This window comes from Phacochoerus africanus, chromosome 3 (assembly GCF_016906955.1).
Source record: "Phacochoerus africanus isolate WHEZ1 chromosome 3, ROS_Pafr_v1, whole genome shotgun sequence".
In the NCBI taxonomy this organism is placed as follows: domain Eukaryota; kingdom Metazoa; phylum Chordata; class Mammalia; order Artiodactyla; family Suidae; genus Phacochoerus; species Phacochoerus africanus.
Window position 1 is genome coordinate 176,283,941 of NC_062546.1, and position 18,528 is coordinate 176,302,468.

Consider the following 18,528-nt stretch of genomic DNA (forward strand, 5'->3'; position numbering starts at 1 on the left):
AACAGTACCTGATATATAAGTACTCAGACGTGATACTGTAATTCAAGAATAATGTATATAATGTAAATTGTTAAAAATTAAAGATCCTATTGGTTTTGGAAAAGTGAATTATTCGCTTGTGGTGAATTAACTCAAGATATATTGGTGTATAGAGTATAAGTAAATACATTGCAACATAAAAATTCTAAAGCTAGTAAGTCACTTTAAGAAGCAGCCTTGGGGGAGTTCTCGTCGTGGCGCAGTGGTTAACGAATCCTATTAGGAGCCATGAGGTTGCGGGTTCGGGCCCTGCCCTTGCTCAGTGGGTTAATGATCCGGCGTTGCCCTGAGCTGTGGTGTAGGTTGCAGACGCGGCTCGGATCCCGCGTTGCTGTGGCTCTGGCGTAGGCTGGCAGCTACAGCTCCGATTAGACCCCTAGCCTGGGAACCTCCATATGCTGCGGGAGCGGCCCAAAGAAATAGCAAAAAGACAAAAAAAAAAAATATATATATATATATAAGAAGCAGCCTTGGGGAGTTCCTATCGTGGCTCAGTGGTTAACGAACCCTACTAGGAACCATGAGGTTGCGGGTTCCAACCCTGGCCTTGCTCAGTGGGTTAAGGACCCGGTGTCGCCATGAGCTGTGGTGTAGGTTGCAGACGCAGCTCGGATCCCGTGTGGCTGTGGCTCTGGCGTAGGCCAGCGGCTATTGTTCTGATTTGACCCCTAGCCTGGGAATCTCCATATGCTGTGGAGGCAGCTCTAGAAAAGGCAAAAAGACCAAAAAAAAAAAAAAAAAAAGCAGCCTTGGGAATTACTTGGTGGTCTACTAGCTAAGGATCTGGCATAGTCACTGCTGTGGCTCTTGTTACTGCAGTGGCGCAGGTTCAGTTCCTGGTCTGGGAACTTCCTCATCCTTCCAGCACAGCCAAAAAAAAAAAAAGGAGACATCATTCTCATATTCTCATTTTGCTCTAGTAGTTACTGATTGATAGGGAAAACCATTCTTTTTCTTTTATCCTTGATTTTCTACAAAATCAGACGTCAACCACTGACTCACTTGTTTCTCTAAAGGCCTACTGTAATTTAAGCCCTTGCTTATACCACTTTTTGTTATCAGAAAAATTGTTGTTCCCAATTTATCAGTCCTGTATTTGTCCTCCATGTTTCTTTGGCATTCCACCACTCTCGACAATTCTACTTCTAAATGTCATGGACGTAGTCATTTGACACTTTACTGGGATGTTTTTCTATACTACATTTTTAACTTTTAAATACCTACTGTGCTTACTATATAAAGGTACAAAAGTGATACAGAACAAGTTAGATAAACCTCTTGAAGCTTTCTTAAGGTGGAAAGAAAAAGCTACCCCCCTCAAAAATTAAGGGACTATTAAACTATTTGATTAATTTTATATATTATATATATGAATGGTAATATTTTTATTCCCCAAGATTAAGAGGCTAGGTGACCTATTCTTAAACTATCTTCTTTACTATGAACCACATAGTAAAAGGAAATAATATATGTATTATTTTATATATGTATTATTGTAATTATGTGTGTGTATGCCTCCTGTGTTACCAGTTCCAAGGATCAGAGCATTTAAAATTGAGAAGTCTTGGAGTTCCCGTCGTGGCGCAGTGGTTAACGAATCCAACTAGGAACCATGAGGTTGTGGGTTTGATCCCTGGCCTTGCTCAGCTCAGTGGGTTAAGGATCCAGAGTTGCCGTGAGCTGTGGTGTAGGTCGAAAATGTGGCTTGGATCCACATTGCTGTGGCTCTGGCGTAGGCTGGCGGTGCCAGCTCCGATTCAACCCCTAGCCGGGGAACCTCCATATGCCACGGGAGCGGCCCTAGAGGGAAAAAAAAAAAAAAAATTGAGAAGTCTTTTACTCCATCTCCCTTGTTTTCAGATGAGGAAACTGGAACACAAAAAGCTTAATTTGTCGGCTGACCACTTGGTGACAGATCCAGCTCTTCACCAAGTGTTAGGCTCTTTCCCAACTACTTAGAACAGCATTCTTTGTTTCTCTTAAGATTATGTAAATAATATCGCAGAATTACTCCCTTTCTGTTTTTTATGTTAAGGGTTAGAACTCTGGAGACCATTATAACAAAATGGTATATATCTTTGTGAATTTATTTTTTTAAATGTGAGGGTTTTTTAGGCATGACACTTTTGAAATTCATTTTAAGTTCATAGTTTTCAAAAGATTTTTTTTTTGTTAATTTTTAGGGATAAATTCATGCAAATACCTTAATCTCAAATATCAATTAAAAAAAAAAAAAACCTTGGAGCTCAGAGTTACTGGAAGAACTCTTAAGAAACACAGAACTGTCAAGCTAATACTAGATTTTCCATGATTTCTAAACTCCATTTTGTTTCTAAGTCTCAGGGCCAGTATTTATACAACATTCTCTTTGAGTTCATATGTACCTGATCTTTTTATTTTATAGTAGCATTCAGTCTTTTGTTTGTTTTTGCATTCCCCAAAAGTATTCATTTGTGTAATGAATTAGGAATCTCTTTTCCTCAAATAATTTTGGAAACCCACATATTAGCTCTATTAACTAACTGATCCTGTGTCTGAATACTGCACTGCTGGCTAAGACTGCTTCTGGGTTAATAGGAAAGTTGAAGACTACATATCACAGCATAACATCTTTTCTCTCCCACCTGAACGTAGAAGCAGAAAAGAGTAAAAGCCTTCAGAATCATAATTAATGTGCTCACTTTAAATGCTGGTTTAGTTGGAGACAAAAAAAGAGTAGTTTTTCTTTTGGTTGGGTTCAAGTTTCTTAGGTGAAACAAATTGTTTTTCCTTAAATAATTCTCACCTGTACTTTGAGAAAGGCCTGAATTATCTGATGAAAGGCAATATTTGTACTGTTGCCCAGGTGGTTTACATCTCCTCCAGGTAGTTAAGATGGCTGTCCCCCACCCAGGCAAAGGAGTGGTAGTCGGCGTGAATTAGATGATAATAAAACACTGGTAGTTTACTTGAGGGACCCTAACCATTGGAGATTTCACACTTTGTTTTTAAAAGAAAGTAAAAAATAAATTAAAAGAATATAATCTAGTTGGGGAAAGAAGAAGGGTGCAAATCACATTCCTGTTTTGAATGACCTTGTAGCAATAATTGCTTATGTTAGATAATGGTTTTAGTTTTTTGTTATTATAAAGTCATAAATATATATTTTATTTTCTGAAACAAAAAGTTGTGATGATGCCCTATACCTTAAATGTCCCCCCCAAAAAAATTAACTAGCCCTGATGTATTTAAAAGTAAAAAAAAAAAAGATCTGTACCTTAGATTACTTTTAATCAAATGGTAGAGTTGAAACTATATGGCTGACAGTGTATGGGTGTTTTTTTTGTTTGTTTGTTTTTGTCATTTCTTCGGCCGCTCCTGCAGCGTATGGAAGTTCCAAAGCTAGGGGTCTAATTGGAGCTGAAGCCGCTGGCCTACACCAGGGCCACAGCAGCGCTGGATCTGAGCTGCGTCTGCAACCTACACCACAGCTCACGGCAACGCCGGATCCTTAACCCACTGAGCAAGGCCAGGGATGGAACCTGCAACCTCATGGTTCCTAGTCGGATTCGTTAACCACTGCACCACGACGGGAACTCCTGGGTTTTTTTTTTTTTAATGTGGCTTGGAGTAATCAGTCTTTCAAAAATGGTTGCATATTCTCTGTCTACAAAGGAAGTACTATAATAAATTTGTATTTATCTTCATTCTCATTAAGGGAGAAGATGGAAAAAAGTTGACGGGTTTCTGCTTGTATTTAGATTGACATGATACTGTCTTCAAATGGATTCATTTACCAATTTTGTTGTTATTAAGATTAAATTTTTTTGCTTTCACGTGCCATTTTCTACCAGACCAGATATGTGGACGATATTCAAAATACATAAACTTGAGTTCCCGTCGTGGCTCAGCAGTTAACAAAGCCAATTACCATCCATGAGGATGCGGGTTCATCCCTGACCTCTCCTCTCAGGGAGTTAAGGATCCAGCGTTGCTGTGGCTCTGATAGGCCAGTAGCTGCAACTCCGATTCAGCCCCTAGCCTGGAAACCTCTACATGCCATGGGTATGGCCCTAAAAAGACACACACACAAAAAAAAACTATTGTCGATGTTGCTTTCTGTTTCTTTTGATGTCTTCAATTTTTAAATTTTTTATTTTTCTGCCTTTTGTCTTTGTAGGGCCACACCCTCAGCATTTGGAGGTTCCCAGGCCTAGGGGTCAAATTGGAGCTGTAGCTGCTGGCCACAGCCATAGTAACTCGGGATCTGAGCCGCATCTGCGACCTACACCACAGCTCGCGCAGCAACACCAGATAGTTAACCCAGTTAGCAAGGACAGGAATTGAACCCGCATCCTCATGGATACTAGTTGGGTTTGTTAACCACTGAGCCACGAGGGGAACTCCATAATTTAAGAGTATGATTTGAAGTGTATAACTCAATGAATTAGCATGGGGGATAATCATCCAAGAAATATGAGATAAACAGTGTACACAAACTTGAAACAAAAACACTAACTTCAGATAAAAAGTATTGGAGTTTAAAAGTGTTTATCAGCAGGTATCTCAAAATCATGATTGATTTAAGGTTTTTGGTTTTTAGTTTCAAAATGTTGTCCATCATTTCTAGTATTAACCTTTTTTTTAATTGTACAAGTAGTCGTGAATCCATGCTCATGGGAAGAAAAAAATGAAAAGTAACATACCAAAAGATATAAAAAGTTAAAGGTGAAAATCATCACCCTATGCAATTCTACCAAATCTTTTCTTCAAAGCCATCACTACAGTTCAGTGTATAACTTCCCACAGCTTTTTCCATGCATATATCTTTACACAATTTATTTTACTTGTTTTTAACATAAATGGGGTTCTACATAATAATATGTTCTGTAACTTGCCATATTACTCCATCTGTCTTGGGAAGCTTTGTGTCATTACGTTATAGATAGACTTCATTTTTTTTCATTGCTAAAATTTTTTCAGTGGTCTGCCTAACGATGGGCCTAATAAAGTACCTAATGATGGGTACTTGTTTCCAGCATTTTGCTTAAAAAAAATTCTTTTAACATATATCTTTGTGAACTAGTCAGTGAGAGTTTCTTACTGATTAGTAGTTTCTCCTAGATGTTATTGTGTTGATTATATGTAGCAGATATTTTCTCCTTGCGTACTTGTCTTGGTGGCTTTTGTCATGTTAATGTTTTAAATAATTTTGTAGTCAAATCTGTTGTTCTTTTCCTTTGTCATCTGTTTTGTAGCTTCTGTATTTCTAAATTGATTTCTACAGAGATTTTTAAATTTGTAACTGTCACATAACTTTTTATAGAATCCTGTGAATGATGGCAAAGTGTTAGTATGTAATACATTCTGATGACATGTAATAATCCACCTAAGGATCCCTGACAATTTTGTTTATCAATTCAGAGTAATAAAATAAATGCAATAAATTCTGGAAAAACATTGGAGTTTTTGTGTTATTTATGGAATCACTATAGGAAGTCCTCTTTATTAAATGTATTTTTGACAGGTAATATGCTAGGCACTTAATGGTAACAGTAGTACACAAGTAAGAAGTAATCCTTTTTATTGTGACTTCTTTAGAAACAATTACTTCCCTGGTTATATCTGCTACATATAATCAATTTCTCTAACCTCCAGGTAGCTGCTGCTGCTGCTGCTAGGAATTGCTCTCCACTGCTTTTGCTGTCAACTAGTGGCTGTCCTAACAGATACACTAAACTCTTGGCAAAGCAGGGTCCAAAAAGTAAGAAAGATCACCCTTGATTAACGTACCCAGAATTTTGTAGTTACAATTTTAAAAGGGGTGTGTGTGTATGTGTATGCATGTATATGCATATGGACTCCCACGGGTATATATGTAGTGTTAACACACACTATACATGGTAGGGAGTCAGAACACATGATAACCATTTCAGTGTTTGAGGTATCTAATAACGTGGCTATGAATCCCACCTTTTACCTTGATAACCCATAACCTGGTCTCTTGAAACTTGGGCTGATTTTTGCCCTACCACCACTGATTTCCTGTGGAAGTAGCTTGTAATTTTTCTGTCTCTTCCCTATGATTGGAGGGAATACGTTTATAGAAGCTACCTTGAAATCAATATCACGTGGACCCTATCATCATCTCAGTCCTACTCTCTACCCTCCCTCCATAACTGATTGGTACATTTTGAAAAAATTGTAACTTTGCTACTTCCCATTCTCCTCTTATTAGTAGGTAAGATTTATGAAAGAGAGGAATCCCTCCTTCTAGATGGAGTAATAGCCTGTTGGGAAGAAATGGCAAAGGAAAAAGCTTTGAAAAGACTAGAACTTTTACAGCTCAGCAAATTTGGACAAGTCTGACAATAATTCAACTACCTTATAGTTTAACTCGATTTCTGAGTGCATCTGCTAACCTAACCACCACATATACCTATTTTTAACTTGAAAGTTGCCTTTGAAACCACAGACGCACAAAGCACTGTAGTGCTTGTAACACTCTTCCATATTATTGTAGGTAACTAAATGACCATGGAATCTGGAGCAGAGAACCAGCAGAGTGGAGATGCAGCTGTAACAGAAGCTGAAAACCAGCAAATGACAGTTCAAGCCCAGCCACAGATTGCCACATTAGCCCAGGTATAAAATACATGGAGAGATTGCAAATTGTGTCTCTTCTAAGAGGAATATGTTTTAGGCAAGAGAAATTTAGTTTTTATTACAAAGATATACATAGAATGAGTAGAGACATTCTTAGGATATCAAAATTCCTATTTATTTAACACTAGCCTAATTTTAGAAATGATAGTATTAACCCAGTAACATAGTAGAACAATGTATTGTTAAACATTAACACACTGTTATAATGACATAATTCAGATATAATTACACTTAAACTGGTGGGTAGATTGTCTCTTAAACAAAGGAAGAAAACCTAATATGATAACTGCTTTTTTCATATCATACAGGTTTATTTTGGACCATGGGAATATAGATAATCTGAAAGGCTAAGTTTACATATACTTAAACTGGAAAAAGGATAAGCAAATAAATTGACACACCAGTAAATTTCAAGGATGATAGTAGTTTTTTTGTTCCCTGTATATTTTGAGTCATGATTTTTTCATTTTGTCTTTGTCTTAACATTCTAAGGTTATATTCTCTCATCCTTATTTTTTGTTCTTACGTATTTTTCCTCATGTTTTATTAACAATTGTTTGCGCATATATATGAGTGAGAAAAGTGGTTAATAATAAAAACCAAATAGCAACCTAGTAACCTGCTAGGTAAGAAAGTGGGATATATTGCCTCATTCAGATGGAGGCTTCCAAGAGAAACTAACGTTACCAGAGGCTCTGGGGTGTTGAGCTTCAGCTTCCCAAACAGTTTTAAAAGCTCTCTTAGAAGGGTCACTGAGCAGGAATGGGTCTTGGGAAATAGTGGGCTAACCACAGATGTTTGCCACACTGAGCTAAAATAGGGCAAATTCTAGACCTCCACAGGGAATGTAGTCAGAGCAGTGGACTGTTGTATGTTTTCTTCTAAGATCATCAGAGCCCACCTGCAGCTCTCTGGAGTAAGGCAAAGCAAAATACATTTAGGGATGATGTAAACATGCCCAGATGACGCAGGTGCAGAAACAAAGGTGAGAATCAGGACTTCATTTGCACATGGTTGAGGCAAACATGCACAAATAAGAATCTGGGCTCATTTAAGCATTCAGCCCTGTAGTAAAACGGTGATACAATGCCAGCAGGAATCTTGTGATGACAACCCTCAGCATATCTCTCTCTTGTGACACCATTCTTCTGATCTGGTTGTTCTCCAAGTCCACAATATAATGTCATCTTGGAAATTTCCTTTCTTCCTCCTGTCTGTCTCTTGTGGAGCTTCTGTTCTTGATATAGTAAAGCATGTTTTCTAGTGGTTTCTTGAGCAGGTTTGACTGGATAAAGAATTCTTGGTAAAGAAATAATTTTTCTTTCAGATTTTGAAGGCATGGATCCACAGTCAACTTCTAGTGTTGCTATTTGAAAAGACTAAATCCATTTCTTACTTTGTATCTCTGTTATCATGTAAAAATCTTCTCTCTGTTCCCATGCTTCACTGTTTCATTATCAAGGCCTTGGTTTGCATCAGTTTTCATTCATTGTGCAGTTGTATTCAGTGGGCCTTTTTAAAACAGAAACTCATGTCTTCACTTTTAGGCAGTTTCAAGTTGTTTAATGATTTGTTTTTTTTTCCTCTTTTCTCCCTAGGATCTTTGTGATCCAGGTGTTGTACCTATAAGACTGTTTCTCTAGTTTTCTCATCTTTTCTCTCCTCTTTTCTTTGTCTTTTTGCTCTGCTTTCTGGGAGATTTTCTCAACTTCTGTTTCAACCCATCTGTCATATTTTTTATTTCTGCTATCATGTTTCCAAGAGTTTCTTTTGTTCTCTGAGTAATGCTTTTGTGTTTTAATAGCATCCTGTTTATGTTTCACAAAGGCAATATTTTCTCACCTCTGAGAATATTGTTTTGTTTTTTTCTCCTCTTCATATAGATTTTCTTCTGTATATCTTTTCCCCCTTCCATCTGTTTTGGTCTCTATCTTTCATATGAGAAGCTTTCCTCAAATGTTTGATAACTCATAGTTGTCTGCCTGCATTTAAAAGTATGGGACGAAAACCTGTTGGAAGCTTTGTAGATATATTTTGAATCTAACATCTTTGAATTGTGAGCTTAACGGTAGTGTCATTGTGGCCTTCCCAGTTTCATTATCTCTTAAGTCTTTCTTCTTCCTCTTGGTGTTGGCCAGGTTCCCCCAGAGAAAAGCTTGACTAATCCCTTGCTTATAGGGTAAAGGCCTGTGAGCCAACTGAGAGAAGAAGACTGAGGTTTAATACCCCACCTCAGAAATGCCTGATGCTAGGTAGTCAAGAAACCATCTATCCAGAAAATAAGCTTTTTTTTCTGTCAGCATGAGTGGATTAATTGTTCTTCCACAGGGAGTCAAAGAGGAGATCCAGTTGGTCTCAAAGAGCCTTTAACTAGCCTTCCTTATTTTCAGGCTGTCCTTTCACTCTACCTTCCAGGGTGCCTTAGATCCTGAGCCTCAAGGATTTTTGTGGCACAGATAGGGCTTTCCCTGCCTCAGCCTCATGAATTGGTCTTCTGAGGTCTTCCAAGTTCATTACCATCTGTTTCCAGTCTCCAAAACTGTTATCTCCTTTCCCATTCTTCTATGCTGATGTGATTATGCTTATAAAAACAAAATCAATTTCATGAAGCTTAATTGGAAATTCAGGAAGGAACAAAATTATTTGCACATGTTCAATTTGCATGTAATCACTGATAAGTGGAATGACATAATATTTGAATTTTAGGAAAGCTAGTATCTGTTCCCATTTGTTGTTTTGTTTTGTTTTTTTAATGGCTGCACCCGAGGCATATGGAAATTCCCAGGCCAGGAATTTAATCTGAGCCACAGCTGCAGCAACGTTGCATCCTTTAATCCACTACAATGGCCCAGGGATTGAACCCATGCCTCTGCAGTGACCCACACTGCTGCAGTCACATTCTTAACTCACTGCACCACAATGGTTTCTTTACCATTTGTATGGTTTCCTTGTTCTTTTTGTACCTGATTACAGAGGGTTTTTTTGCTTGCTTATCCAAGTCCTTAACCCACATATTATATGTTTTTGACATAATTTCCTTATAATTCTGATACCTGTTTTTTGTTGTTAGTCTTTTAATACTAGAAATATATGATAAAATGATCAAATCCAAGATAATTTGATTTGCTCAGTGAAGAAATCACAAATTCAGCCTAACTATTAAAAAATCAATCTAAGGAGTTCCTGTCCTGGCTTAGTGGTTAACGAATCTGACTAGCATCCCTGAAGACGCAGGTTCGATCCCAGGCTTTGCTCAGTAGGTTAAGGATCTGGTATTGCCGTGAGCAGTGGTGTAGGTTGCAGATGCGGCTCAGATCCTGTGTTGCTGTGGCTGTGGTGTAGGCCCTCAGCTACAGCTCTCTGTTTGACCACTAGCCTGGGAACCTCCGTATGCCACAGATGCGGCCCTAAAAAGCAAAAAAAACAAAAACAAAAACAAAATCAATCTAAAACAATAACGAGTTCCCGTCGTGGCTTAGTAGTAATGTGACTAGTAACTATGAGGATGCAGGTTTGATCCCTGGCCCTGCTCAGTGGATTAAGGATCTGGTGTTAACCGTGAGCTGTGGTGTAGGTTGCATACACAACTCAGATCCTGTGTGGCTGTGGTGTAGTAGGCTGGCAGCTGCAGCTCCAGTTCAGCCCCTAGCCTGGGAACTACCATATGCCGCAGGTGAGGCCCTAAAAAGCAAAAAAAATTAAAAATAAAAAACCAATAATGAAATGCTTTATTTCACTTTTGGAATTTATAGAGTTTTTTTAAGTGGGAAAAAAAATTTTTGGTTTGACTATGAGAATGTTAATTTTTATGGATGGATTTAACTGAAGAGTTGGGTAGAAGGATGATTGTTTTAATATTGTTGCAGAATCACTTTCTTGAAATAGACAAATTTGAAAACGGGTAAATATCCAATAATAAGGAATTTATTATGTAATTTTTACCATTATATGGCCATTAAAATCACTAAAGAAGACTACTAATGGTATGAAGAGACACTTATAATGGATTTGAAAAATAAAATAGTTTCCATAATAGTTTTATAAATATTTAGCGTATATATGCATCTTTAGAAACACCTGTTTCTACAGCAAAAATATTAACAGTGATTATCTTTGAGTGGTAGGAATATAAATGATTTTAATCTTTTTTGATGTATCTATATTTTATAAACTTTCAGTGACAGGAGCCATTAGGTAAAATGATTAGGGTAGAAAATGGATTATTTGTTGAGTTAGCTTATTATATTACCCTAGAGAATACTCAGAGAAGAGGACATAATAATTGCTTCAGATATTAGAAGAGCTTTCAATTGAGATGAGATACTCTGAATAACTTTTGGTTGTGGTTCTCAAAGTTTTGTGTAGAGGAAAGTGTCCTTGGGTCCATCAGGGATTCTGACTTTATAAACAGGCACCCTGTGTAATTCTCATGAAGACAGTCTATGGACTACATTTTGAGAACCAGGTAAACCAAGCAGGATTTAGAGCGGCCAGAGATAAGGAAGGACTTCCTAACTATCCAAAGGGGAAGCTTGTGGTTTTAGCCTCTACTTTCAGTAATAGGTATCTGTCCCCCAAGCTTCACAGTCAGATATTTTACTTCCTGTTAAACATCTCTACAAATTCAGATATCAGAACAATTCTGTCATCTTCCACCACTACCCCAACCACCCATAAGTAGCTTCTTTTGTTTCCTGTTTGTATGGCATAGTCTACCAGTTAGTTCTTAACCAAGCATGAACTATGTGGGTCATCTTTGATTTCTCTCTCACCTCTTTCAACCAATCATTTATAAAGCCCTTCTGGTCTGCCTCCTGAATTTTCATTAAATCATTCAGTCCATTTCCTTCCCTTCCTCAACTAGTGCCTAATTTCTAGCCTTGATCGTCTTACCTTCACTATTATATATAGAGACTTTCTCAGTTGGTTTCACCTCCACTTTTTTCTTCCTCTGAAATAAGTATCTTTCACACTGCCATAAAGTGATCTATCCTAAAATGCAGGCCTCACCATTCAGGAGTTCAAAAGCCAGTTAGCGCATTTCCAGTCACCTCATGATAACATACAAGTTCTTTAATATAGCAGGTGTAAGATTTCGCATGACTGGCCACCTCTGTCACTTCCTCTCTCCACACGTTCTACATCATACAGTAGCAAACCTGTGTGCTCCAGGAGTACTAACTGCTGGTCATCCCTCTCTGCCATGTACAGACACTGCTGTTTCTCTTTGCTTTTGCCAGTGCTACCCCCACTGCCTGAAGGTCCGTGTCTCCCCACTGCAAGTCATAATAACATGCCGTACTTGCAGTCTTTGTTTCAAATTCACATTCTTCCCTAGTAGCCTCCCTGCCTCTTGGGTGTGGCAGGATAGCTTTCCTCAGTGTCTCCATTTTTCTCTTCACAAACCTCATCACTTCACTGAACTCATTCCTTCATACGTATGCCTCAATAATTTCCTTAGGGGTGGGGACCTATGTTTTTCTCATTTCTGTAGTTTCAGTTCTAACATGTTTTCTGGCACACATACCCTCAATAACTGTTCATCAAATGAGCAAATAAAACTGCTCCCCCCGAACACATTCAAGCATAGGGAACAGTAAATACCATCTGATGGACATGTATTTTCATTTTATAATATCTATTAACACTTTGTCATTCATGAAAAGACATGCTTGTAATCAGTTTACAAGAGAAAAATATGCTGTGTACTGTAAGATGTTTATTTGTTCTAGTCTTAGTAGCTAAGCTTTGCTGAAGTTTAGGAACAGGTATGTTTTAGAACATAGCTTATTTAACACATGTTATTCTGAAGATTTTAACCATGTTTCTTCAAAGCTAGCATTTCTCTTGACCTTGGGTAAGTTACTTCATCTCTTTGAGCACTTCATATTTCCATCTCCAAAATGAAAAGGACTCTTATTGGAACCCAGTCTTTATTTCTTTGAAGGGCAAAATGAGGAATTGACTATGAAAGCAGGTGGGAAAATGTAAGCAGTATACAAATAAAGTGGTATTCAGTGTTCAAGGGAAGTCTCTTTCTGTATTTTGATATTACAATAAGATAGTTTTTTGGTTTTTGCCATTTGGGAGGAGTTTAAAAGTGGGGGGAGGGGAGGCATCTATAGTCTTTTAAAAAAGAATATTAAGTTTAATCCTAGTTTCTTTCACACCAATAGAATATTTAATCCAGCAGAAAGGTCATCCTTTTGCTGCTAAAAAGTTGCTTCATATTAAACATGAGTACTCCCAAGAAGGTATGTGTGATGGTAATTTTTTTCCATGTTCAACACTATAGGTATCTATGCCAGCAGCTCACGCAACATCATCTGCTCCCACCGTAACTTTAGTACAGCTGCCCAATGGGCAGACAGTTCAAGTCCATGGAGTTATTCAGGCGGCCCAGCCATCAGTTATTCAGTCTCCACAAGTCCAGACAGTTCAGGTATGTGTATAAAAAGTTCTGCATCTATTTTCATAACTGTCGTTTATAGCCATATCTCTCTCCTTTCATTATGAAAACAGGAACACATCTAGTTCAGAATTTATTTTACTTTGTAAGTATGGAATATGTTGCATTTGTATAGTGAAGTATAGGAACATACATATATAAGAACAGACATATAAGCAAAAGACTTTTTCTTAAACTGAGAAAGAAAAAGAATTGATTAGGAAGAATCATAAAGTACATGGGGTAAAGTGGAAATGTTTAGGACAGATTGTGAGGCTGACGTAGGGAATTCTCGTTCTGGCACAGCAGAAATGAATCCAACTAGTATAGTATCCATGAGGATGTGTGTTCAATCTCTGGCCTCGCTCGATAGGTGGGGGAGTCCTGCATTGCCATGGCTGTGGCGTAGGCCAGCAGCTGCAGCTCTGATTCAACCCCTAGCCTGGGAACTTCCATATGCTGCTAGTGCAGCCCTAAAAAGCAAAAAAAAAAACAAAAAACAAATCATTGTATCCATGTAAGGCTAATGTACATCAGTTAAGGAAAATCAAGATACAAAAATAATAAATTTGTAATTATTTTCTTAACAGGCAATTAGAGAAAATAAACCCTTATCAATAATAACCTTACCTAAAATATTATTTGAATTTAGAGAAAACCAGCTATGTTTAGGGTTCTAAGTTAAAGTATATAACTTTGAAATAATATATTCAGAAAGTACACCTTAAGAATCAGAGATTGGGGAGTTCCCATCATGGCACAGTGGAAACAATCCAACTAGGAACCATGAGGTTGCGGGTTTGGTCCCTGGCCTCCCTCAGGCATTGCCGTGAGCTGTGGTATAGATCACAGACACTGCTCAGTTCTGGTGTTTCTGCAGCCGTGGCATAGGCCAGCAGCTATAGCTCCACCCTAGCCTGGGAACTTCCATATGCTGCAGGTGTGGCACCTAAAAGCAAAAAGAAAAAAGAAACAAGATTGGAGTTCCACTGGTGCTCAGTGGAAACAAATCCTACTAGTATCCATGAGGATGAGGATTCGATGCCTGGCCTTGCGCAGTGGTTAAGGATCCAGCAGTGCTGTGAGCTGTTGGTAGCAGGCATGGCTCAGATCCTGCCTTGCTGTGGCTGTGGTGTAGCCCGGCAACTATAGCTCTGATTTGATTCCTATCCTGGACTTCTATATGCATAGGGTGCAGCCCTAAAAATCAAAAAGAAACAAAGAATCAAGTATTATTCCATGCATGATATCTTATTCTTTGGAGAGATTGTTCCTTTGGGTTGGATCCAAAGAGAGTAAAGGCATGTAAACATCTGCTTGACTATAGGGAACCTAGGGCTTATACATCTTTGCAATGAGCTTATTGAAAAAAGACTTGAACATTCATTCAAGTAGGCCATAACCCCAGCCTCCCATTTCATATTTTTTGCTTCACAGTCTTCCTGTAAGGACTTAAAAAGACTTTTCTCCGGAACTCAGGTGAGTCCTAGGTCATAGATTTGGAGAGAACTATTTTTAGAAAGGAAGCTAAAAAATTATTCTTTATGTCTTTGTTCCTCTTTATAAACTTGAAACTCAAAATTTGGATAACTTGATTTGGAGGTCTTCTAGATCTAGACCAACTTGTTACCTATTGAGACTTTAGTCTATTGCTTAAATTTATATATATCTCCTATGCCTCTCCTCCAAATGCAGTGTGGCATTACATGAATACTTTGAGAGGAAGCTCTATTTCCAGAGGTAACCAATTTATAATTAGGGGTAGTTGCTAAAATAGTCTTCCCCTGTGATGAACCAGAATATCTTTCTGAAACTTCTACCTAGTGGGTCCCAATTCTGTTCTCAGAAACTGGTAAAGCAAGTGTAACTCCTTTTTCTATTGGACTGCTTCCTCTCTCCATTTCCCACATCCTTCTCATTTAAAAAAAAAATATCCAAACTAAGTAAATGCCTATTTTTCTTCAGCCATTTATATATGTCATAGCTCTGATTTCCTCTTCACCATCCTTGTTGTCTTCTTATGGATGACAGCTATTGTGTTTTCCTTGAGGAGAGTGGCCAGACCGGATGGTATATGTAGAAGGGAAAAGTGCCTCCTTTGCCCTGGAAGCATTGTTAGTGTCATCAAAGAACATAATGGATTTTGTCAGCCATGTTATACTATTGAGTCACTGAGCCACTGTTAACCCACCTCTACTTCATTCTGTCTCTGTGCTTTTGGTTTGCTCGGACATTTAAGTGAGGAGAGGGTTGGGAAGAAAGAAAAAAAAGAATATTTTGATGTGAAATTATCACATTGTATGAATATTCAAACTGAAAAATATTGGAAATGGGATTTGTCCTTACTAAGTAGGAGACAGTACAGTCCAGATAAAGACTGAAGAATTTGGTATTTCTGTGGAACCACACTGACTGAGCAATAATCACCTGTCCTTTGCCTCAGTTTTTATTTCCTTGAATGCTGCCTTACTGTTGTTCATATCTTCCTTTTATAATGGTGGAAAGAACCTGACCTGCTGGTCAAGAGACCTAGGTAGATCCCAGACCTCACATTAACTTTACTTTTTCTTTTTCACTCACAACAGGAGGTCCTTCTATAAAGAATACAAAAAAATTATCACAAAAGTTGCTAAGATTACAAATTTTGTAATGTGTAATTATTGATTATATTCTTAATTTTAATCTTTACTTTGTGGTAAGAAGAATAACAATCTGGACCTCAGGGTTATATGAACATTAACTTTATGGAAATGTATATTCATCTTTTCACAAATATATTTTTCCATTAAGGTGATCTGTGTTTATAATTAAAAGCCTGAATTCTACAAATGGAAATACAAACAGTATTTTTTTTCTTTAAAGGCCCAAAACCATGGAGAAGCTATTAAACTTCAGCTGGTTGATAGTGATTAGCATTAATAAGTAGGAAGTGTTTTATATCAGAAGAGGTGATCAAACAAGGAGAGAATTGATCCCTTAAACTTACAGATGGGAGCATGTTAGTACTCTAAAACAGCATTTACAAAATATACAAGGTACATTTGTCTTGATGTGAGAATAAGATATTAGGACTTCATTTATCTTTTTAATCTCAGACTATTAGAAACTAAGCTATGCTAATATTTCACATAATGCTTGACATCGTGCCCTAACTTTAATCCTGTGTATATGTATAAGACAAATCTCAGAGGTTTTTTTTTTTTTTTTTGGTCTTGTCTAGGGCCACACCCACTGCATATGGAGTTTCCCAGGCTAGGGGTCTAATGAGAGCTGTAGCCGAATGCCTACACCACAGCCACAACAACTCGGGATCCAAGCCGAATCTGTGACCTACACTACAGCTCACAGCAATGCCAGATCCAAGCCGTGTCTGTGATCTACACCGCAGCTCCTGGCAACACTGGATCCTTAACCCACTGAACAAGGCCAGGGATCGAACCCGCAACCTCATGGTTCCTAGTCGGATTCATTAACCACTGAGCCATGACGGGAACTCCCAGATCTCACAGATTCTATAAGAATTCCCACAAATGTATAGAAGTTAACAGTGGCATCCTCACTTTTCAATTGTTAGTTTGGATTCATTTTTAATACAGTGCAGTTAAAACATGTCAGAGGATTTATGAATTTTGTTACCTTAAATTATTACATTCATTCTTTCAGTGGATTTTTATTGATCACATGCTATGTGCCAGTCACTGTTCTAGGTGCTATGAAAGACAGCAATGAACAAATAATACTTCTCTATTCTCATGAAGATCACATTTGAGCGAAGAGAAACAATGAAAAAGTAAAATATGTCAGGTGAGGATAAGTGCTGGGAAGATGATTAAAACAGGGGAAAGGGATAGAGAATGATAATGTGGAGGGAAGGGTGATTTATTTTATGTAGGATGGTCAGGGAATATGGTGAGCAGAAAACTAGAAAGCAGCCAAGGAGGCTAAGCCATACAAATAATAAAAGCAAGTCCAAAGGCTCAGAAGTGAGAATATGCTTCACATACCAAAATTTGAGTTGCCCAACATAAGGATGAGTTATTTTTGTTTATTTTTTACATAAGACAAATGTAAAAATGATGGCAATTGAGGGTTGCAAGGGATGTGTTAGCTAACAGGTATTTTTGGGAAAAAATCCCTTTCAACTATCCTTTCTGGAAGAAAGTGACATTTTAACAATGCATGAGAGAGTAACTGCTTTTTCCAAAGAAATCTGTGCAGAGAGCACTTTGAGTATAGAAATTTGGAAATGTTCCCATACCTTTTTTTTTTTTAACTGCAAACAGTATAAATTTATCACCTAAAAACTCAAATATGTATACTTTTAAAACTCTGGAAATACGGTTTTCTAAACCATTCAGAAGTCTTAGGCAGTTTCAGTAGGTGTTGAACATATTTGTTAAAGTGTGAAACCTTTTATTAGCATATAATAACTGATGAAGAGCCAGGGAAATGAAAATATACTAGGTAAATCTTATCAAAAGTTTGTGTAATTGATAAATGAAAATGAAAAATGATTGTTCTATTTAGTAAGACCAGCCAAAAATGTACTTATTTTTGTATTTATATCTCATGAGTTCTCTTTTTCAGCAGATACTAAATCGCATTTCAAGAAGTCCAAGCTTAGAATCAGATTTTTAGTCACTGATTTAAATATTAAATAATATTAATGATTTATCTTTAAGAAATTTATAAATGTATTTTAATATTTGTTTATCCTAACCCTTTAAAAATTAACATGTATTATGATACAAATAACACTTAAAATTTGGAAGTAAATATATATAGTTATGTACAGTTTTCTTATTTATAAGGGAGAGCTGCAGATTAAAAGGGTTTGGAGGTTATCGCTGTAGACTTTTATTAAACTTCTTGATCCAATGAGTAAAAAACTGTACCTAAACTTGAGTCTAAGCTTTACCCAGGGAAAGTAAGTGCTTAAGTTTCCAGGGGACCAGGTATAGTTTGAGATAACATCTAATAGTACCATTTTAAACATTTTGTTCCAATTACTGTATATTTTATTTTGAAATTTGAAATAACATCAAAATAGGAAGTTCTTTCCTCCCCCTTCTAAACAGGAGGTGTAGGTTTTTAACAAAGAGAAAATTGAGAAAGATCTAAAACTTTTCATATACAGTGGTGGTTTGGCTTTTTAAAAATTTCTTGTCTTGTAAGTGGCCATGGTATAAGACCTATTTAAGGAGCTCAATAAGAGGTTAATAAGAAGTGACAGGAGGTGAGGACCAGAGGAAGGGACTTTATCATTGGAATGTGATGGTAGTCTGTGATACCATCACAGATGTTGGTGGTATAATTTTTCATATGGTTATTTTTAATAACCAATGAAATATATATTAAACTGTAATTGTTATTTAAGAAGGATTTTCGATAGGATT

The 18,528-nt window shown here is 37.3% G+C and overlaps 1 protein-coding gene across 8 annotated transcripts in view; it reads left to right on the plus strand.

Moving 5' to 3' along the window:
- The window catches only part of CREB1 (cAMP responsive element binding protein 1), a 67,617-nt gene that overhangs the window by 14,569 nt on the left and 34,520 nt on the right, over window positions 1–18,528 (plus strand). For 3 of the 8 annotated variants that reach the window (XR_007134074.1, XM_047773347.1, XM_047773351.1), the window contains exons 2-5: window positions 5,677–5,782; window positions 6,542–6,663; window positions 12,980–13,126; window positions 14,570–14,611. Coding sequence is in view for 6 of the 8 variants with exons in the window: in XM_047773347.1 (XP_047629303.1) it covers window positions 6,550–6,663; window positions 12,980–13,126; window positions 14,570–14,611 (303 nt within the window). In the remaining 2 variants the exon portion in view is untranslated. Of the gene's footprint in view, window positions 1–5,676; window positions 5,783–6,541; window positions 6,664–12,979; window positions 13,127–14,569; window positions 14,612–16,827; window positions 16,937–18,528 lie in introns of those variants that run through there. The other 5 variants (XM_047773349.1, XM_047773348.1, XM_047773350.1 and 2 more) reach the window with 4 other exon arrangements.